This window comes from Schistocerca americana, chromosome 10, assembly GCF_021461395.2.
Source record: "Schistocerca americana isolate TAMUIC-IGC-003095 chromosome 10, iqSchAmer2.1, whole genome shotgun sequence".
In the NCBI taxonomy this organism is placed as follows: Eukaryota; Metazoa; Arthropoda; class Insecta; order Orthoptera; family Acrididae; genus Schistocerca; species Schistocerca americana.
Genome location: NC_060128.1, coordinates 106,774,639 through 106,798,241, shown reverse-complemented (window position 1 = coordinate 106,798,241; position 23,603 = coordinate 106,774,639). Strand labels below are relative to the sequence as shown.

The window sequence follows — 23,603 nt, the reverse complement described above, 5'->3', positions numbered from 1 at the left end:
TACGCCAAACACTACCCTTCATAAACTGTGGTATCGTGTTGAAGCTGCGTGTGCAGCTGTACCTGTACACGCCATCCAAGCTCTGTTTGACTCAATGCCCAGGCGTATCAAGGCCGTTATTACGGCCAGAGCTGGTTCTTCTGGGTACTGATTTCTCAGGGTCTATGTACCAAAATTGCGTGAAAATGTAATCACATGTCACTTCTAGTATAATATATTTGTCCAATGAATACGCGTTTATCATCTGTACTTCTTCTTGGTGTAGCATTTTTAATGGCCAGTAGTGTAATTTGGCCTACAATAAGATTTGTGTACTTCTGCTCAAATTTAGTTCCTGAGGCTCAACACATTGTGTAACTCACCGAATCGGTTACGTAAAAAGGGGAAATTTTGTATTTTGCGCACTCCTGGAGAAACTTCTGTGGACGCCCATGCTCTACGCCATACATTTTTTCATCAACCCCAAGCGACTAGCGCTCGATAGGACAAGTACTTTTTGCTCGCCTGCGCGGGGTAGTACAGCAATGTACACAGAGTGAGTCAGGTAAAGGAGTTGCTGAATCCTTCCTGGTCATGCTGTTGAAGTTTTATGAATTTATTTGTAGAGGTATAGACAGTGGAAATTAAAATGTCCTGTGGTGCCTCTCCCGCTCCAAGTCAGCCCGTTTGACGTCCTCCCCACCTTACACAAACCTTTCGGTCAAATTTCAAGCTTGTGCGTTGCAATGGAAGACCATTACGTGTTTCGAAAAAGTGATCGTTTGATTGTATAGTGTATAGAAAGGGTTCAAACATTTAGTAAGTGATAAACTGTTTTGCCTTCAATGTTTGTACAGCTGTAAGCGAGAAAAGTTCGGAAAAGGCCTCAAATCATGTAAAGTTTATTGTGAATTGATAAGTGTCCTCATTCTGAAATTCTAGATGATTGTAATCTGAGTAATTTGTGCGCTGTGACTTAGCTGCCCTAAAGACCCAAACCAGATTTGCAACTATAATACTCGACTAATTGTGTTCGAGCTTTAACGTAAAATTACGCCTCTCAACGAGAAAGTTATGACAGCATTTTAAGTCGCAAAGCCGTTTGTAATTACGTAAAATATTTAAATTCAAATTCATGTTCTTCGTGAAGTTCGTTAGACAGGCAAAGTACAACTGGGACCGCCTGATCTGTTTGTCGTCACACACACAATGAGTAAAATTTTGTTTTCTGTTCTACTTGCTAGTGTTTCATTTGTAATGACCAACATTGTAATTTGGTTTTATACAACATTTAATATTTTAATTTTGTAGTGTAGTACGATAAATGTCCTGCTTCTCTAATTACGTCCCATAACAATGTCAGATGAAATAAGCTTTGCGTGAAACCAGTAATAACTGAAACAAAAATTGTGCTATTGTTGCAGTGATCAAGGAGCTATATCACTAACGTTAGCAATTATGGCTGCATCTCTTCGAGCTGTCTTTTACTCAGCATTTCAACTGATGAAAATTTTCCTGCTGTTACAGATCTTAACGGGGAAGACCTGGATGTCGAAAACGGCGACATAGACGACGGTAAGTTTTCTTGAAAAATTAAAAGGTTTGACAAATATAGCAAGATAACATTTGGCCTTCATTATATGACCATTAGGTCATACATTCGTAAATTTATCTTCAGACTGAAAATGTTATACATGTTCGCGTAATCTACTAGATACAGTTGCCAGCTAATCTCTCGTTTGTATTAAAGCAGTTAATTCAGTTCGTGAATTAAGTCCAAAGGGCAACGTTCCTTTTAGATTTTGTTTTCTTCTTGTGCTATAAACATGGCTGTGGCGTCATACGTACTCCTAGTTGTATCTTCAAGAACTGGGATAATGTAATGCCGACTAAGGTCAAAAATAATTTCTTCTTCTTGTTTCCCTTGTGCCTTTTGACAACGGTGCCGATATTGTTACATGGATTTTGGCAATGTTAGTGAAAATATGCTGCCAGATGCTCTAACCCCCAGGATGGAATTCGTGTATCCCATCTGCCTGCGTCTGGAGAAAATCTCATGCTCACGTGTGAGATCGTTGTCTAAATGTTTGCACTTCGTGTGCCTGAGGTGAGCCGTGGGAACCAGCCAGATATTCATCTAGTTGGAAGTGGAAAACCGCCTAAAAACACATCGAGGCTGGCCACAGGTTGATTCGGCCTGGGGCATGGGCGCCTCTCCGATTCCCGGAAGAAGCACTTTAATGCGCTGGCCTATCCGGGTGGACTGTGTCGAAACAGAACAACGTATTTCGCATATGAAGAGCGAGGCTGCTAAGTTCACCCAAAAGTAGATTTAGAACATATTAATATACTGGAAGTGAAGTTTCCACTAAAAAGGGAATGTTCTCAGATGTAAATAAACGATCTTGATGAATATTGGGCATGTGTAGGAGTCAAAATAACGCAGTACGTATCTTTGCGTTTTTGTCAAATTTCACTTATAAGCTGTAAAAGACACCCCAAGGGTAATTTGGCATTTTAAGTCTAGAGGGAGTATCTTCGAAACCATGATATATAAAAAAAAAGTGTTTCATATAAAACTTGATATGCAGTTAATGTTCTTGAAATCTAAACAATTTTTTCAGCCTTCAGTTGCAAAAAAAAAAAAAAAAAAAAAAATAATAATAATAATAAAAATGTTTATTTTCTATACATATACGGTTGCTGACGCGCTGCATTATGTTAAAGATTTGTTCTTGAAAGCTGTATAACCAGCTTTTTCAAGAATTTGAAATTTTGCAAACTACCCCACAACCATTGATTAATTTTGAAAAACGAAAACTTACGTTACAACACAAACTAAAGAACCCTTCAGACCGCATTCAACCATGTGTTATGAAGCTGGTTTCTGAAACACAGTTTTAGGAAAATAAGCTGTACACAACATGATGTCAGAGTATTTTCAACATACCTAAGTAAAATATCTAAACATTCCTTATTATTTTAATTATATGTTATACTTATTTTTGTTTTATGTTTTTAAATTGTCATTTTAAATTCTTAATTCAAGTTTTTTTTCTTAGTTTACTGTTTCACATACGTATATTTTGAAACTTGAAAATGATAAGTAACTCGTTATTATGATGATACAAAATCATCACAATGATTATCTATAAAGAAAAGCTTAAAACATAAAGTTTTTGACACAGTGCACAGTAAATGAACGAAATTTCTCCACATAATACACATAATGGACACCACAATATGAAACAAAATTCGGATTCCCAAATTGTGGCAGGCAGTCCTCTGAATATCCTGAATTTTACCAGGCATATTTCAGTACATTGGAAAAACTAGGAGAAGGTAACTGATTATGTACTAGTGGCTGCAGCTTGATTATATTTTTCTATAGTGGAGACTGGCACCATAATCATTCAACAGAACTGTTGTTGTTGTTGATGTTGTGGTCTTCAGTCCTGAGACTGGTTTGATGCAGCTCTCCATGCTACTCTATCCTGTGCAAGCTTCTTCATCTCCCAGTACCTACTGCAGCCTACATCCTTCTGAATCTGTTTAGTGTATTCATCTCTTGGTCTCCCTCTTCGATTTTTACCCTCCACACTGCCCTCCACTAAATTGGTGATCCCTCGATGTCTCAGAATATGTCCTACCAACCGATCCCTTCTTCTAGTCATGTTGTGCCACAAGCTCCTCTTCTCCCCAATCCTAGTCAATACTTCCTCATTAGTTATGTGATCTACCCATCTAATCTTCAGCATTCTTCTGTAGCAACACATTTCGAAAGCTTCTATTCTCTTCTTGTCCAAACTATTTATCGTCCATGTTTCACTTCCATACATGGCTACACTCCATACAAATACTTTTAGAAAAGACTTCCTGACACTTCAATCTATTCTCGATATTAACAAATTTCTCTTCTTCAGAAACGCTTTCCTTGCCATTGCCAGTCTACATTTAATATCCTCTCTACTTCGACCATCATCAGTTATTTTGCTCCCCAAATAGCAAAACTCATTTACTACTCGAAGCGTTTCATTTCCTAATCTAATTCCGCAGCATCACCGCATTTAATTCGACTACAATCCGTTATCCTCGTTTTGCTTTTGTTGATGTTCATCTTATACCCTCCTTTCAAGACACTGTCCATTCCGTTCAGCTGTTCTTCCAGGTCCTTTGCTGTCTCTGACAGAATTACAATGTCATCGGCGAACCTCGAAGTTTTTATTTCTTCTCCATGGATTTTAATACCTAGTCCGAATTTTTCTTTTGTTTCCTTTACTGCTTGCTCAATATACAGATTGAATAACATCGGGGATAGGCTACAACCCTGTCTCACTCTCTTCCCAACCACTGCTTCCCTTTCATACCGCTCGACTCTTATAACTGCCATCTGCTTTCTGTACAAATTGTAAATAGCCTGTCGCTCCCTGTATTTTACCCCTGCCACCTTCAGAATTTGGAAGAGAGTATTCCAGTCAACATTGTCAAAAGCTTTCTCATGATTAGAATATTATCACGTAATCTGACTAGTTTGAAATTATGCAGATTAAAACTATGCGAAATATTGTCATTGAAGCTATTATTCTCACAGCTACAGCAACTGGATAGGTCTCTCTCGCACGCCTTGTATCAATGATAACAATCTATTTACCCATTCATTTTAAGCGCCTTCAATTGCCAACCAAGGTTTAGTTTGCAATAACACTAAACAAGGCTCAAGGTCAGACGTTCAGATACGCTGGAATTGATTTACGATGACACTTGTTTATTGCATGTCAATTGTATATTGCTCTCCAAGAATTGGAAGTTCAGAAAACCAGTTCATACTCTTACCGCACAATGTCCAAATAAAAAACGACAAATGCTGTGCATTCTAAGTTTTGTAATTGTATTGTGTAAAAAATTATTTAAAAAAAAAAAAACATTTCGAGTTCCATGCCTTCAAGATGAGCGAACTCACAGCGAGGAGCTAAAATCTGCGTAATGACACGATTCCTAGGGCTACCACAGTACAGAACGTACATCAAATTCCCATACGTATTATGGGGTTCTGAAGCATTGAGACTGGATTCATCATTTCCTTTCAGAGAGTTCACAGTTCGTAGTAATTGACGAAAAACCATAAACTGAAACAGAAGTGATTTCTAACGTTCCTCAAAGCAGTGTTATAGGCCCTGTGCTGTTCCTTATCTATACAATGATTTAGGAGACAATCTGAGAAGCCATATTAGGTTGTTTACAGATGATGCTGTCGTTTATCGTTTAGTAAACGCATCAGAAGATCAAACCAAATAGCATACCGATTTAGAAACGATATCTGTATGGTGCGAAAATAGGCAATTGACCATAAATAACGAAAAGTGTGAGATCCACATGATCTAAAAGGAATCTGTTACACTTACAAGATAAATGATTCAAATGGCTCTGAGCACTATGGGACTTAACATCTGTGGTCATCAGTCCCCTAGAACTCAGAACTACTTAAATCTAACTAATCTAAGGACATCACACACATCCATGCCCGAAGCAGGATTCGAACCTGTGACCGTAGCGGTCACGCGGTTCCAGATTGAAGCGCCTAGAACCGCATAGCCACACCGGCCGGCTACAAGATAAATCAGTTAAATCTACAGGCCGTAAATTCAACTAAATACCTAGGAATTACGATTACGAACAACCTACACTGGAAAGAATACATGGGAAATGTTGTGCGGAAGATAAACCAAACACCGCGTTTTATTGGCAGAACACTTACAAAATGTAGGACATCTACCAAGGCGATTGCCTACACTACGCCTGTCCGTTGTCTTTTGGAGTACTTCTGCGCGATCTGGGATCCTTACCAGATAGGATAAAGTGAGTACATCGAGAAAATTCAAAGAAGAGCAGCACGTTTTGTATTATCGAGAAATATGGGAGAGAGTGTCACTGACATGATGCAGGATTTGGGATGGGCATCTGAGCCGATACTCAGCGGCCGACGCTGGCAAAAGCGGAGCTTATATTGTCCTCTTATAGAGGCCGATCCTGTCTACATCTACATCTACATTTATACTCCGCAAGCCACTCAACGGTGTGTGGCGGAGGGCACTTTACGTGCCACTGTCACTACCTCCCTTTCCTGTTCCAGTCGCGTATGGTTTGCGGGAAGAACGACTGCCGGAAAGCCTCCGTGCGCGCTCGAATCTCTCTAATTTTACATTCGTGACCTCCTCGGGAGGTATAAGTAGGGGGAAGGAATATGTTAGATACCTCATCCAGAAACGCACCCTCTCGAAACCTGGACAGCAAGCTACACCGCGATGCAGAGCGCCTCTCTTGCAGAGTCTGCCCCTCGAGTTTGCTAAACATCTCCGTAACGCTATCACGGTTACAAAATAACCCTGTGACGAAACGCGCCGCTTTTCTTTGGATCTTCTCTACCTCCTCTGTCAACCCGACCTAGTACGGATCCCACACTGATGAGCAATACTCAAGTATAGGTCGAACGAGTGTTTTGTAAGCCACGTCCTTTGTTGATGGACTACATTTTCTAAGGACTCTCCCAATGAATCTCAACCTGGTACCCGCTTTACCAACAATTAATTTTATACGATCATTCCACTTCAAATCATTCCGCACGCATACTCCCAGATATTTTACAGACGTAACTCCTACCAGTGTTTGTTCCGCTATCATATAATCATACAATAGAGGAACCTTCTTTCTGTGTACTCGCAATACATTACATTTGTCTATGTTAAGGGTCAGTTGCCACTCCCTGCACCAAGTGCCTATCCACTGCAGATCTTCCTGCATTTCGCTGCAATCTTCGAATGCTGCAACTTCTCTGTATACTACAGCACCATCCGCGAAAAGCCGCATGGAACTTCCGACACTATCTACTAGGTCATTTATATCTGTCGTGGTGCGATCGTGATCAGCGCACAATTGGCGAACGTCGTTTCACTGCCTTCTCTTCTCTTCCGATCTTCGTCCTCGTTCCGGCGCTATTAACATCTAGTATTGCTCGATTCCTTGTGTATTTACCATTTCTAGCCTCTGATGATAAAGACTACTTATTACTGAGTGATTTTAGATTTGATTTGATTTCAACATGGAAACTAAAACAGCTTAGTACACAATTTTATATTTCAGATAATAAATTTAGAGCCCCAACGAGGGCAAAGCAGGTGTTGACAGATGTGAAAATCACCGAACTATCAGTTTAATAAGTCACGGCTGCAAAATAATAACGCGAATTCTTAACAGACGAATGGAAAAACTGGTAGAAGCCGACCTCGGGGAAGATCAGTTTGGATTCCGTAGAAATGTTGGAACCCGCGAGGCAATACTGACCTTAAGACTTTTCTTAGAAAATAGATTAAGGAAAGGCAAACCTACCTTTCTTTCATTTGTAGACCTAGAGAAAGCTTTTGACAATGTTGACTAGAATACTTTCTTTCAAATTATAAACGTGGCAGGGGTAAAATACAGGGAGCTAAAGGCTATTTACAATTTGTACAGAAACCAGATGGCAGTTATAAGAATCGAGGGGCCCGAAAGGGAAGCAGTGGTTGGGAAGGGAGTGAGACAGGGTTGTAGCCTATCCACGATGTTATTCAATCTGTATATTGAGCAAGCAATAAAGGAAGCAAAAGAAAAATTCGGAGTAGGTGTTAAAATACATGGAGAAACTTTGAGTTTCGCCGATGACATTGTAATTCTGTCAGAGACAGCAAAGGACCTGGAAGAGCACTTGAACGGAATGGACAGTGTCTTGAAAGGAGTGTATACGATGAACAACAACAAAAGCAAAACGATAATGTAGTAGAATTAAATCGGGTGAAGCTGAGGGTATTAAATTAGGAAATGAGAGCTTAAAGTAGTAAAGGAGTTTTGATATTTGGGGAGCAAAATAACTGATGATGGTCGAAGTAGAGAGGATATAAAATGTAGACTGGCAATGGCAAGGAAAGCGTTTCTGAAGAAGAGAAATTTGTTAACATCGAGTATGGATTTAAGTGTCAGGAAGTCGTTTCTGAAAGTATTTGTATGGAGTTTAGCCATGTATGGAAGTGAAACGTGGACGATAAATAGTTTGGACAAGAACAGAATAGAAGCTTTCGAAATGTGGTGCTACAGAAGAATGCTGAAGATTAGATGGGTAGATCACATAACTAATGAGGAAGTATTGAATAGAATTGTGGAGAAGAGGAGTTTGTGGTTGACAAGAAGAAGGGACCGGTTAGTAGGACATGTTCTGAGGCATCAAGGAATCACAAATTTAGCATTCGAGGGCAGCGTGGAGGGTAAAAATCGTAGAGGGAGACCAAGAGATGAATACACTAAGCAGATTCAGAAGGATGTAGGTTGCAGTAGGTACTGGGAGATGAAGAAGCTTGCACAGGATAGAGTAGCATGGAGAGCTGCATCAAGCCAGCCACAACAACAAAAACAACGAGGGTTCCTTTCAATCATAGTCAAGCTGTCCGCCCCTGGTACCTGAGTGGCGTCGGAATGGTAACTCAGCGTGTTCGGTCAGAGAGCTGGTTGGCCTCTGTAATAAAAAAACTGTGTGAAAGGATCAACAAGAAACTTGAATGGATGTCATGTGACGTCCGCAACGACCAAACCCAACGAAAAAAAATAGAAGAAGTTGTCAGCGCGACAAAATGTCAATCCTAAGAGCCCTGGTTCGATTCCCGGCTGGGTCGGAGATTTTGTCCGCTCAGGGACTGGGTGTTGTGGTGTCCTAATCATCATCATTTCATCCCAATCGATGCGCAAGTCGCCGAAGTGGCGTCAAATCGAAAGACTTGCACCTGGCGAACGGTCTACCCGATGGGATGTCCTAGTCGCACAACATTAATAGATAGTCCAGCTATTGACAGTTACTTTCAAAGTAAGCATGTTTGTCGATCACCTCGTAATGCCAAATACAAGGTGTGAAACACAACTGTAGTTACGTGTAGAATGATTCGAATGGCTCTGAGCACTATCGGACTTAACATCTGAGGTCATTAGTCCCCTAGAACTTAGAACTACTTAAACTTAACTAACCTCAGGACGTCACACACATCCATGCCCGAGGCAGGATTCGAACCTGCGACCGTAGCGGTCGCGCGGTTCCAGACTGCAGGGCCTAGAACCGCTCGGCCACCTCGGCCGGCCTACGTATAGATGGCTTGTATTATGCAATGCAAATGAAGAGAGGTCAGCGTCAATCTACATTATGCTTTCAGCTGTACTATGTTGTGCCTAACACCTCCTTCCCTGGCCACTTTCAAATTCTGCTGCAAACAGAGTAATTACAGTGCGTAGCAGCGAGAGAGGATGAGCGAGACTATCCTTCAGGGCTAAGACAGCTGTAATTGCTGCAATGTCGGTGTTTACGGCGCTCGCAGCAGTAACAAGTTGTAGCAGTTCCGTCGATACGCTGTCTACAGCGGCAAATGAGTAGCGATGCACCTAATCACTCAAATTAGTAAACTCTGATACCAGCCAAGAACATCTATGAAGTAATCGTAATACTTAGGTGCAATCGCAATTTAATTCCCACAAAGCCTGCTAACCTCTAAGGAAGTAGATGATATTAACAGTAACCACAGGTTTTCGTATACGATGTAGTCCATACTGAGGCGACAAAGGTCATGTGAGAGAGATATGCTCATACACCATGTGATCAAAAGTATCCGGACGCACCCAAAAACATACGTTTTTCATATTAGGTGCATTCTGCTGTCACCTACTGCGAGGTACTCCATATTAGCCCGCATCTCGTGGTCGTGCGGTAGCGTTCTCGCTTCCCACGCCCGGGTTCCCGGGTTCGATTCCCGGCGGGGTCAGGGATTTTCTCTGCCTCGTGATAGCTGGGTGTTGTGTGCTGTCCTTAGGTTAGTTAGGTTTAAGTAGTTCTAAGTTCTAGGGGACTTATGACCACAGCAGTTGAGTCCCATAGTGCTCAGAGCCATTTGAGCCATACTCCATATTAGCAGTCGTTAGACATCGTGAGAGAGCAGAATGGGGCGCTCCGCGGAACTCACGGACTTCGAACGTGGTCAGGGAATTGGGTGTCATTTGTATCATACGTCTATACGCGAGATTTCCACACTCCTAAATATTCCTAGGTCCACTGTTTCCGATCTGATAGTGAAGTGGAAACGTGAAGGGACACGCACAGCACAAAAGCGTACAGGCTGACCTCGTCTGTTGACTGACAGAGACCGCCGACAGTTGAAGATGCTCATGATGTGTAATAGGCAGACCACCACAAAGGAATACCAAACAGCATCAGGATCCGCTGCAAGTTCTATGACAGTTAGGTGGGAGGTGAGAAAACTTGGATTCCATGCTCGAGCGATTGCACCTAAGCCGGTAAATGCTAAACGACGCCTCACTTGGTGTAATGGGCGTAAACATTGGACGATTGAAATGTTGAAAAACGTAGTGTGGAGTAACGAATCACGGTACACAATGTGGCGATCCGACGGCAGGGGGTGGGTATGGCGAATGCCCAGTGGACATCATCTGCCAGCGTGTGTAGTGCCAACAGTAAAATTCGGAGGCGGTGGTGTTACGGGGGTGGTCTTGTTCTTCACGGAGGGGCTTGCACCCCTTGTTGTTTTGCGTGGCACTGTCACAGCATAGACCTACATTGATGTTTTAAGCACCTTCTTGCTTCCCACTGTCGAAGAGCAATTCGTGGATGGCGGTTGCATCTTTCAATACGATCGAGCACCTGTTCATAATGCACGGCCTGTGGTGGATAGGTTACACGACAATAACATCCCTGTAATGGATTGGTCTGCACAGAGACCTGACCTGAATACTATAGAACACATTTGGGATGCTTTGGGACGCCAACTCCGTGCCAGGCCTCACCTACCGACGTCGGTGCCTCTTTTCAGTGCAAGACTCCGTGAAGAATGGACTGCCATTCTCCAAGATACTTTACAGCACTGATTGAACGTATGCCTGCGAGAGTGGAGGCTGTCATCAAGGCTAAGGGTAGGCCAACAACTCATTGAATTCCAGCCACGAACTTGTAAGTGTTTTTCAGCCTGGTGTCCGGATACTTTTGATCAAACAATAATTTTTTTCAAACATAAAAGGAGAAAGGAAAAAAACCGACAACATAGCCGAAAAACCACCACCAAGCTCTTATGATCAGTTAAACAAGAGAGTGGAAGCTGTCATCAAGGCTAAGGGTAGGCCAACAACTCATTGAATTCCAGCATTACCGATAGATGGCGCCACGAACTTGTAAGTGTTTTTCAGCCTGGTGTCCGGATACTTTTGATCAAACAATAATTTTTTTCAAACATAAAAGGGGAAAGGAAAAAAACCGACAACATAGCCGAAAAACCACCACCAAGCTCTCATGATAAGTTAAACAATCTTTTAAAGTTTTTTATATTTATTTATTTTTTTAAATATATATATATATATATATATATATATATATATATATATATATATATATATATATATATATATATGTCTTTTCCATAAGATACGACCAGACCATTGTTGTAGCTTTTTCGTCATCATTGAGGGAAGTGGATAAACTTGGACCACGTAATAAGCTTTGCATAAAATATATGTATCCGGTATTCGGGCTTTCTGGAGCAGAGTAAGATAAGGTCTTTCATGTTCTAGTATCGCTCCTTGAATTTTATCCCTAACAGACTTTCAGTTGAGCGTCCCATTTTGAGTGGACAACGATCAATGATGATACCGAGAGACGTATGCTCAACCACCACAGCAGTCCAACAACGGTGTCATCAAAACCTCGCAAAGTACGACTCCTGCATTTACCTTCATTAAGTAGTGCACCTGAACTCCGACAATAATCGTCCATTACAGCCTTCAGTCGAGGCATCTCCAAAGAATTACGGAGTACAACCATCACGTCATCCGCCTATGCACGAACAGCTATAGTCCCTCCGGAAAGCGTCCAACCCGTCAGCTGGGATGCTAGCATCCGAAGTAGGGGCTCCAGAGACAACACAAAGTCATTGACAGCGGGCTTCCTTGAAGCCGGCCGGGTGGCCGAGCGGTTCTAGGCGCTACAGTCTGGAACCGCGCGACCGCTACGGTCGCAGGTGCGTATCCTGCCTCGAGCATGGATGTGTGTGATGTCCTTAGGTTAGTTAGGTTTAAGTAGTGCTAAGATCTAATGGACTGATGACATCAGCTGTTACGTCCCATACTGCTCAGAGCCCCCCCCCCTTTTTTTTTTTCTTCCTTGAGGCACTCTCCGACGGATATTTATATTTATCTGGGGCGTCAGTTGGCCATTAACAACCACCGAAGCTGAAATACCCGTAAACAAATTTGAGAGTACTCGCCGTGTGTCAACCAGCTGCCTCCAGAATTCGAAGCAAAAAGTCGTGATTAACACGGTCAAATGCCTTATCAAAGTCTAGAAAAGCAAGGGCACAAAAGACGGCTGTTACAGCAGCAACTGAAACCACGTCACTATGCTCGACTATAGGAGTAAGAATGGTACGACCAGGTATGCAGCTTTGACGTTTGATACGAAAATGTAAACTTTGACTACGCTGTTAAAACCACATGTGGGCCGTTCGGACTCGTATATAAAGAATTCGACACATTTCATCAGCAGATTGAATGGCATAGTGGTCCAGCCGGAGGACATATTGGTCAGCTTCGAAGTGGTATCGCTGTTTACCATGGTTCCACTTAATGATGTATTGGAACAGCTGGATCGAATTTTTTCTGCCGATATTTTAGAGCTGTTTAAGTGTTGTTTGACGAACACATACTTCAAGTGGAATGAACAGTTTTATGAGCAAACGGATGGCGTGGCTATGGGAAGCCCCCTAAGTCCCGTAATTGCAAACTTCTTTGTGGAGAAATTCGAAGAACAGGCCTTAGGTACTGCCAGCAAGAAACCAAATGTATGGTTCCGATACGTGGATGACACGTTTGTGTTGTGGAGACATGATAGGGAGGAACTAAGCCGGTTCCACGAACATCTGAACAGTATAAACTCAAGAATTCAGTTTACTATGGAGGAGGAGGTAGACGGCAAACTACATTTCCTCGATGTGCTTGTGTTTAGAAACGAAAATGGTAGTTTGGGCCACTCAGTGTACCGCAAACCCACGCACACGGACCGTTATTTGCACCGGGATTCGAACCACCACCCACAACAGAAGCGGGTTGTTATCAAGACGTCTGCGGACAGAGCTAGAAATATTTGTGAACCTGAGTTGCTCGACGCTGAGATGGGACATCTCCACAATGCACTAACGAAGAACGGATATTCGTCCGCCGAAATAAAACGTGCGTTGAGGCAGCCACGCAGAAATCATACTGACGTACAGGCTACTGCAAAATCTAAGGTTTTCCTGCCGTTTGTTAAAAATGTAACGGAAAGAATTGGGAGGATCTTGACGAAGCGGAATATTACCCTAATTTACAAGCCCACCAGGAAGATACAGGAATACCTTAGGCCTGCCAAGGACGCTCGCAAACCATTGGAAAAATCTGGAGTGTATAGGATCCCATGCAGCTGTGGTGATGTTTATGTGGGTACCACCAAAAGAACTGTTTCTAAACGTTTGGAAGAGCACAAAGGAAATTGTAGAAGAGGAGAAACGGAACGATCAGCTGTTGCGGAGCATGCTTTCCAGCCAGGGAACCACAATATTCGTTTCGAGGAGACGCAAGTACTAGCGGCCACGAGCGGATGCTACGAAAGGCTCTACAGGGAGGCAATCGAAATCGCTAAACACCCAAATAATTTCAACCGAAAGGAGGAGGGCGTCAAATTAAACGGTATATGGATGCCGGTGTTAAAGAAGATGTGTACCACTCGTCCACTACTGGGTGATGGCAACGGCGATCGACGGCAGCGGACAGCGGCCAATTGCACTGACGTTTTCAAAACACGTGACGTCACGCCGCGGCGCGGGGGCGCGCGGACACGGAATTTAGCGGCAGTCAGTAGCGAGCCAGTGTGTGTGTTGGACCTTCCATCAAGCTACGGACCCCCTTGAAGATGTCTCCCGCAGTCGGAGACGAAACGTTGGGAATCACCTCAGAATTCATCAACCGACCACGGCATAACAGCCCGGATAATTATAATGGACATGAGCTTTGACGTTTGGCAACAATCATCTCCATTAAAGCAGACATCCTGCTATTAATTGCCCTCACTACAGTCTTAAAATCTAAGTTTAACAAAGTAATTGGACGAGAGCTATCAGGGGCAGCCGGTCCAGGGCGTTTCGGGATTAAAACAATTTTTCCCACTTTGAACGAGGTCGGTACTGCTCTACCCCGTAACAATTGATTCAAAAGAGACGTAAAGTTAGCACCCAACAGCGGCCAAAAGCGCACGTAAAAATCCTTGGGAAGTCCATCCAGAACCGGAGACTTGTGAGAAGGCGATCCCATAACGTCTGTAAACTTCCTCAGGCTGAAATGCAGCTGAGAGCGTTTCATAATGTTCAGGTGTAATCGTCGTATCCAAGATGCTGACTAGTGGGTCGAAAGGGTTTGCACTGGACTCATCGATGTCGTAAATGTCTACATAGTACTGGTGTAAGACACGCACTATATCAGCTTGCTCCGATACGATATGTCCATGAATACAAGCGCGTCGGCAACGGGTCTGATGCCGAAGCAAATGATATAAGGAAGGCAGTTCTTCCGTCACCAATGACAGTGGGTTGGATCGCATTTTCAACCCTTCCATTTGTATTCTCTTCAAGGTCAACAATTTTGTCTTTGCACGCCTAACATCCGCTATTCGCAGAGGGGTGTGATCCGAAGCATCATAAAGGTCGCGCAGGATGGAATGGTAATATTCGTAATTTCTCCGGAAGTCTCACGCTTTGGCAGCAAGGAAAAGTGGAAAAGTTTGCGTGAGCCTCGGTTTTGCCAGCTGTGTCCACCAGTCAAGGATGGAAGAGTACTTCCCAGTGGACCGCAGAGTACCCTCCCACACGGCTCGCATCACGTCATCGAGAGAGGGGTCAGCTAGATGAGCGATGTTTAACATCGACGGAGCGGGAAACAGTTTGACTGGTTGCCGTTCAAGATTGAGAGTTGTAGTCAACGCACAGAGATCCGTAAAGGGATGACTTGAAACACTAAGAATGTAATCGCGCAGGAAGTCTGATAAATAAAATCTATCTAACCGGCTATTAGGAGTCGCAGTAAAGTGAGTAAATTTAACTAACGTCGGGTATTTACATACCCAGACCTCTTGCAGGCGTAAGGAGCGGACCAGTTCATGTAATTCGCGACAGAAATTAAAATTTGGAGATTGATCTGCAGGACGCAACACACATTTAAAATCACCACCCAACAGAATATCCGGAGGACTGTTACGCAACCTCTCGATATACCACAGCATCATCAGCAAAAAGCCTCAGTGAACTTCCGATGTTATCCACAAGGTCATTTATGTATAATTTGAATAGCAATATACATAAATGACCTTGTGGATAACATCGGAAGTTTACCGAGGCATTTTGCGGATGATGCTGTGGTATATCGAGAAGTTGTAACAATGGAAAATTGTACTGAAATGCAGGAGGATCTGCAACGAATTGACGCATGGTGCAGGGAATGGCAATTGAATCTCAATGTAGACAAGTGCAATGTGCTGCGAATACATAGAAAGATAGATCCTTTATCGTTTAGCTACAATATAGCAGGTCAGCAACTGGAAGCAGTTAATTCCACAAATTATCTGGAAGTAGGCATTAGGAGTAATTTAAAATTGAATGATTATATAAAGTTGATCGGTAAAGCAGATGCCAGACTGAGGTTCATTGGAAGAATCTTAAGGTAATGCAGTCCGAAAACAAAGGAAGTAGGTTATTGAACACTTGTTCGCCCACTGCTTGAATATTACTCACCAGTGTGGGATCCGTACCAGATAGGGTTGATAGAAGAGACAGAGAAGATCCAACGAAGAGCAGCGCGCTTCCTTACAGGATCCTTTAGTAATCGCGAAAGCGGTAGGGAGATGATAGATAAACTCCAGTGGAAGACTTAGCAGGAGAAACGCTCAGTAGCTCGGTACGGGCTTTTGTTGAAGTTTCGAGAACATACCTTCACCGAGGAGTCAAGCAGTATACTGCTCCCTCCTAAAGCAGTATATTGCTCCCTCCTACGTATATCTCGCGAAGAGACTATGAGTATAAAATCAGAGAGATTAGAGCCCACACAGAGACATACCGACAATCTTTCTTTCCACGAACAATACGAGACTAGAATAGAAGGGAGAACCGATAGAGGTACTCAAGATACAGTTTGACTGGTTGCTGTCCAAGATTGAGAGTTGTAGTCAACGCACAGTGATCCGTAAAGGAAGCTGGGATGACTTGAAACACTAAGAATGTAATCGCGCAGGAAGTCTGATAAATAAAATCTATCTAACCGGCTACTACGAGTCGCAGTAAAGTGAGTGAATTTAACTAACGTCGGGTATTTACATACCCAGACCTCTTGCAGGCGTAAGGAGCGGACCAGTTCATGTAATTCGCGACAGAAATTAAAATTTGGAGATTGATCTGCAGGACGCAACACACAGTTAAAATCACCACCCAACAGAATATCCTAGGACTGTTACGCAACATTTATGTATATTTTGTGGATAACGTCGGAAGTTCACTGAGGCTTTTTGCGGATGATGCTGTGATATATCGAGGTGTTGTAACAATGGAAAATTGTACTGAAATGCAGGAGGATCTGCAACGAATTGACGCATGGTGTAGGGAATGGCAATTGAATCTCAATGCATACAAGTGTAATGTGTTGCGAATACACATAAAAAAAGATCCTTTATCATTTAGCTACAATGTAGCAGATCAGCAACTGGATGCAGTTAATTCCATAAATTATCTGGCATTAGTTAGGCATTAGGAGTGATTTAAAATGGAATGACCACATAAAATTAATCGTCGGTAAAGCAGATGCCATACCGAGATTCATTGGAAGAAACCTAAGGAAATGCAGCCCGAAAACAACTGAAGTAGGTTACAGTACAGTTGTTCGCTCACTGCTCGGATACTGCTCACCGGTGTGGGATCCGTACCAGATAGGGTTGATAGATGAGATAGAGAAGATCCAACGGAGAGCAGCGCGCTTCGTTACAGGATCATTTAGTAATCGCGAAAGCGTTACGGAGATGATAGATAAACTCCAGTGGAAGACCCTGCAAGAGAGACCCTCAGTAGCTCGATACGGCTTTTATTGAAGTTTCGAGAACATCCCTTCACCGAGGAGTCAAGCAATATATTGCTCGCTCCTACGTATATCTCGCGAAGAGACCATGAGGATAAAATCAGAGAGAGATTAGAGCCCATACAGAGGCATACCGGCAATCTTTCTTTCCACGAACAATACGAGACTGGAATAGAAGGGAGAACCGATAGAGGTACTCAACGTACCCTCCGCCACACACCGTCAGGTGACTTGCGGAGTATGGATGTAGATGTAGACGTAGATGTAGATGTAGATACTGGTATGAAGACAACCTCATGAATCTATGGACCCTGCATGTCAGCAAGGGACTGTTCAAGCTGGAGGAGACTCTGTCATAGTGTGGGGCGTGTGCAGTTGGAGTGATATGGGACCCCTGATACGTCTAGATACGGCACTGACAAGTGACACGTACATAACCATCCCGTCTGATCACCTGCATCCATTCATGTCCACTGTGCGTTCCGATGGACTGCAGCAATTCCAGCAGGACAATGCGACACCCCACACGTCCAGAACTGCTACAGAGTGGCTCCAGGGACACTCTTCTGAGTTTAGACACTTTCGCTGGCCACCAAACTCCACAGACATGACCATTATTGATCATATCTGGAATGCCTTGCAACGTGCTGTTTAGAAGAGATCTCCACCTGCTCGTACTGTTACGGATTTGTGGACAGTCGCTCAGGATTCATGGCGTCGTTTCCCTCCAGCACTACATCAGACATTAGTCGAGTCCATGCCACGCCGTGTTGCGGCATTTCTGCGTGATCACGGGGGCCCTACGCGATATTAGGCATGTGTACCAGTTTGTCTGGCTCTTCGGTTCTAGGCGCTTCAGTCCCGAACCGCGCGACTGCTACGGTCACAGGTTCGAATCCTGTCTCGGGCATGGATGTGTGTGAGTTCCTTAGGTTGGTTGGGTTTAAGTAGTTCTATGTTCTAGGCGACTGATGACGTCAGATGTTAAGTCCCATAGTGCTCAGAGCCATTTGAACAATTTTTTGTCTGGCTCTTCAGTGTAAATGAGAATGTATATCATAATGGCTGTAGTCGCCGCAGTGCCTTTCCTTTGGACGTACATGCATGTCCAAAGGAACTTTGCACCGTAATTCAGAATAATACAGACACTGCAATATCGTATATACCTAATATGCTTAGACGTACACAGCGACGTACTGAAGTTGCAAGAGTCACTTTCAACATCTTCTGTAAAATTATTTTTCGTTGTAAATAAATGGTAGGTGCATTTCAGCTCTTCGTTTCTGAAATTTCACCGAATTGCCTTAACACTCGCACGGTCTGCTTTTATCTGAGCCGCCCTGTAGGACAATCACTTACGAAGGACGCGGTGTAGAGTTACGAGGCATGTTTTTTTAAGTAAGAACCGTTTTGAAATTAAAAAAAGACGTGCTAAAATAACTCAAATATTTTATTTTTATTTTCTACATAATTTCCGTCGATATTGAGGCATTTGTCATAGCGTTGTACCTGTTTTTGAGTACCCTCCTCATAGAAGACTGCCGCCTGACTTGTTAACCACTTCATGACGACTGTTTCGACTCCGTCATCGTCTTGAAGACGCTGACCACCCAGGTGTTTCTTCAAGTGCAGGAGCAGATGGTAGTCACTGGGCGCAAGATCGGGGCTGTACGGAGGATGATTTAGAGTTTCCCATCGAAAAGATGTGATGAGATCTTAGGTCTGATTCGCCACATGCGGACGGACATTGTCTTGCAGCAAAACGATGTCCTTGCTCAACTTCCATGGACTGTTGCTTTGATTCTGGTGTGACGTAGGCCACCCATGTTTCATCACCCGTAGCAGTTTGGCTCAAAAAATCATCACAGTCGTTGTGGTACCGCTCAAGGAAAGTCAATGCACTGTCTAAACGTTTGGTTTTGTGCACATTAGTCAACATTTTCGGTACCCAACGTGCACACAATTTTCGGTAATTCAAGTGCTCGGTCACAATGCCATACAAAACACTACGAGAAACATTGGGAAAGTCATCCCACAAGGAGGAAATGGTAAAGCGTCTGTTTTCTCTCGCCATGTTGTCCACTTCCTGAACCAAACTTTCATTAACGACAGAAGGACGCCCACTCCTTTGTTAATCGTGCAAATTTGTGCGGCCATCTTTCAATGCTCTCACCCACTTTCTTGCCATTCCATCACCCATAATGTTTTCTCCGTAAACTGCGCAGATCTCACGATGAATATCGATCGCTTTTAGGCCTTTAGCACTAAGAAATCTTATAGCAGCCCGTACTTCACAGTCGGCGGGACTCACGATTATCGGAGGCATCTTAAACACTCAGTACACAACGTAAACAAGGAAGAATGAGACTGTAATAGCGTCAGTGCGTAGATTAAGGTACAGGCTTTCATGCAAAAATAAAATTATTGAGATATCTTAGCACGTCTTTTTCTTTAATTTCAAAACGGTACTTACTTAAAAAAACACGCCTCGTACATCAGAGTGAGGAGTATGTTCTGGAGGCCCCCATGAGCGTTGGGCCGTGTAGCTGGGACTGTCTCGTTCAGCTGCGAGACCTTCCGGCTGCGTCTCTCTTAACTGGCCGCGCGTTTTTGCCGCACTCTCAATTCCGGGCGTCCGATTACTGCAGCAAGTGCTGCCATTTCTGGACGCCCTTTTGTTGATGTGGCGCCTTTTTATACAAGTCACCCACACTGAGAGGGCAACCGGCCGTACAAGAATAGTATCGCTGCGTCTACGTTACATCAGCCGCTACTGCATTAGTCGGAATGCACAGCATTAAAGTTCAGGATGAATAGAAAGTTTAATCCTGCTGTTGTCTTCGGCTCAATATGAGTTTCTTCTTCCATAACGGTTCTGTATTGATACGCTTGCACTGAAAACGTACAGACTTTTTTTTGCTATATACGAGGGCAGTTCAATAAGTAATGCAACACATTTTTTTTCTCGGCCAATTTTGGTTGAAAGAACCGGAAATTTCTTGTGGAATATTTTCAAACATTCCCGCTTCGTCTCGTATAGTTTCATTGACTTCCGACAGGTGGCAGCACTGTACGGAGCTGTTAAAATGGCGTCTGTAACGGATGTGCGTTGCAAACAACGGGCAGTGATCGAGTTTCTTTTGGCGGAAAACCAGGGCATCTCAGATATTCATAGGCGCTTGCAGAATGTCTACGGTGATCTGGCAGTGGACAAAAGCACGGTGAGTCGTTGGGCAAAGCGTGTGTCATCATCGCCGCAAGGTCAAACAAGACTGTCTGATCTCCCGCGTGCGGGCCGGCCGTGCACAGCTGTGACTCCTGCAATGGCGGAGCGTGCGAACACACTCGTTCGAGATGATCGACGGATCACCATCAAACAACTCAGTGCTCAACTTGACATCTCTGTTGGTAGTGCTGTCACAATTGTTCACCAGTTGGGATATTCAAAGGTTTGTTCCCGCTGGGTCCCTCGTTGTCTAACCGAACACCGTAAAGAGCAAAGGAGAACCATCTGTGCGGAATTGCTTGCTCGTCATGTGGCTGAGGGTGACAATTTCTTGTCAAAGATTGTTACAGGCGATGAAACATGGGTTCATCACTTCGAACCTGAAAGAAAACGGCAATCAATGGAGTGGCGCCACACCCACTCCCCTACCAGGAAAAAGTTTAAAGCCATACCCTCAGCCGGTAAAGTCATGGTTACAGTCTTCTGGGACGCTGAAGGGGTTATTCTGTTCGATGTCCTTCCCCATGGTCAAACGATCAACTCTGAAGTGTATTGTGCTACTCTTCAGAAATTGAAGAAACGACTTCAGCGTGTTCGTAGGCACTAAAATCTGAATGAACTTCTCCTTGTTCATGACAACGCAAGACTTCACACAAGTCTTCGCACCTGAGAGGAGCTCACAAAACTTCAGTGGACTGTTCCTCCTCATGCTCCCTACAGCCCCGATCTCGCACCGTCGGATTTCCATATGTTTGGCCCAATGAAGGACGCAATCCGCGGGAGGCACTACGCGGATGGTGAAGAAGTTATTGATGCAGTACGACGTTGGCTCCGACATCGACCAGTGGAATGGTACTGTGCAGGCATACAGGCCCTCATTTCAAGGTGGCGTAAGGCTGTAGCATTGAATGGAGATTACATTGAAAAATAGTGTTGTGTAGCTAAAAGATTGGGGAATAATCTGCTGCATTTCAATGCTGAATAAAACAACCCCTGTTTCAGAAAAAAAAATGTGTTGCATTACTTATTGAACTGCCCTCGTATTTTGCATACCTTAAGGCTCAATGAAAATAAGTAGGTTTTCTTCCCATTGTGGTAGCTTAAAATTTTAACACTTGAGTCCCTTGCCAGTGCGCATAAACATTCACAAGATTTACAAATATCAGTAGTAAAATTTTATTTCAACATGTCTTTGACACATCCATAATGCATTGTTTTACAGTGGTACACCAACCTAATATCGTGCATTGCCCCTGTGGGTACGCAAAAGTGCTGCAACGCGACGTGGCATGGACTGGACTAATGTCTGAAGTAGTGCTGGAGGGGACTGACACCATGAATCCTGTCCTGCTAGAAGTGCTGAAGTCAGGCGTAGAATTGCTGAAGGCAGTCTGAACGTACAATGGACATGAATGGATGCTGGTGATCAGACAGGATGCTTACGTACGTGTCACCTGGCAGAGTCGTATCCTACGGCTTCCTTATCATTCCAGCTATACATGCCCCGCACCATTACAGAGCCTCCACATGCATGAACAGACCCCAATGGTTCGCACACGCTGACACTTGATGATGGCCCAGTAATTTGCGGAAGTGTTGCACTTCTGTCACTTTGAACGATTCTGTTCAGTCGTCGTCGGTCCCGTTCTTGCAGGATCTTGTTCCGGCCGCAGCGATGTCGGAGATTTTATGTTTTACTGAATTCCTGATATCTCCGCAGTCGTCATCTATGCTCCGTGGTGCACTACAGTTGCCTCATGGTTGGTTTTGGATAGTACCAATTTGCATGCATGGTATATTTTAACAACAGCGACACGCTAACAATTTACAAATCTAGTCGTTTCGGAAATGCTCCAATCTTTGGCCCAAAAGCCAAGGATCATGCCTTTTTGGATGTCAGATAAATCGATCCGTTTCCGCATTACGACACATCCCTCTCCCCCCCCCCCCCCCCCCCCCCCCCCCCCCCCCCGCCCCCGAAAGGCTTTATCTACTATCCACTGCTAGTGCTACCATCTGCCGTCTGTGAGTGATTATAGCACACTGTCGTCGAACATAGCTGGTGTCCATATTAATGTGACTGGACTGCGTAGCATCCAAACTTCACAGAGCTTCAGTTAGATGTCGCATCTGGTCCACTTATAGTGACGACTGAAGAATTCAGTATTCACATGAATTGAAGGAGAATTATTTTAGCAAGTAACGTGTTCGTAACACATTGACTAAATGCATGGTTACACACAGGTTTGACACAATGTTCTCTCCTGCAATGAAGTGCTACTTTATTTTATATAAATGATGAGGGGTCCTGTTCTCTTATGCATAGGACGTGAAATATGCAAATATGGTTGACATGTGAACGATGTGCTCTTAACAGGAATGTGTCTACATCCATACTCTCCAAAAGACTGTGAAGTGCATGTCGAATTTCCCACTGTAACAGTTATCAGGCCTTCTTCCCGTTTCATTCAAGTATTGTACGAGGGAAGAATGAATGTGCATACTGTGATTAATCTAATCTTGTCCTCAGGATTCCTATGAGAGCCACCTTCTGTGCAGGTAGCTGAACACAGTCGACACTGAAGCATATGTTGAACAGTATGTTCTTCCCCACAGTCACATTGGATTTTGTTTTCTTCAATGTATCACCGTTTTGCCAGGTTAACCAGTGATCTGCCCACTCCTGGCCTCGCCGGCCGGGGTGGCCGATCGGTTCTAGGCGCTACAGCTTGGAACCGCGCGACCGCTACGGTCGCACGTTCGAATCCCGCCTCGGGCATGGATGTGTGTGATGTCCTTAGGTTAGTTAGGTTTAAGTAGTTCTAAGTTCTAGGGGACTGATGACCTCAGAATTTAAGTCCCATAGTGCTCAGAGCCATTTGAACCATTTTGAACTCCTGACCTCAGCCTATTCGAGGGATTCCAGATAGGCTAATTCTCGTCATAACCAGGAGGTAAATATTGGTTCAAGTGGTTCAAATGGCTCTGAGCACTATAGGACTTAACATCTGAGGTCATCAGTCCCCTAGAACTTAGAACTACTTAAACCTCACTAACCTAAGGACATCACACACATCCCTGCGACCGTAGCGGTGGCGCTGTTCCAGGCTGAAGCGCCTAGAACCGCTCGGCCACAGCGGCCGGCTGGGTAAATATTCTGAAAACTTTTCCAGCCAGGAGTGTGGAT

General features: G+C 43.8%; 1 protein-coding gene across 1 annotated transcript in view; it reads left to right on the top strand.

The window, feature by feature from the left end:
* Positions 1–23,603, top strand: part of LOC124552403 (collagen alpha-1(I) chain-like) — a 255,146-nt gene that overhangs the window by 40,754 nt on the left and 190,789 nt on the right. Inside the window, exon 2 of the mRNA XM_047126667.1 lies at positions 1,507–1,554. Within this exon, the coding sequence (XP_046982623.1) occupies positions 1,507–1,554 (48 nt within the window). The remainder of the gene's footprint in view (positions 1–1,506; positions 1,555–23,603) is intronic.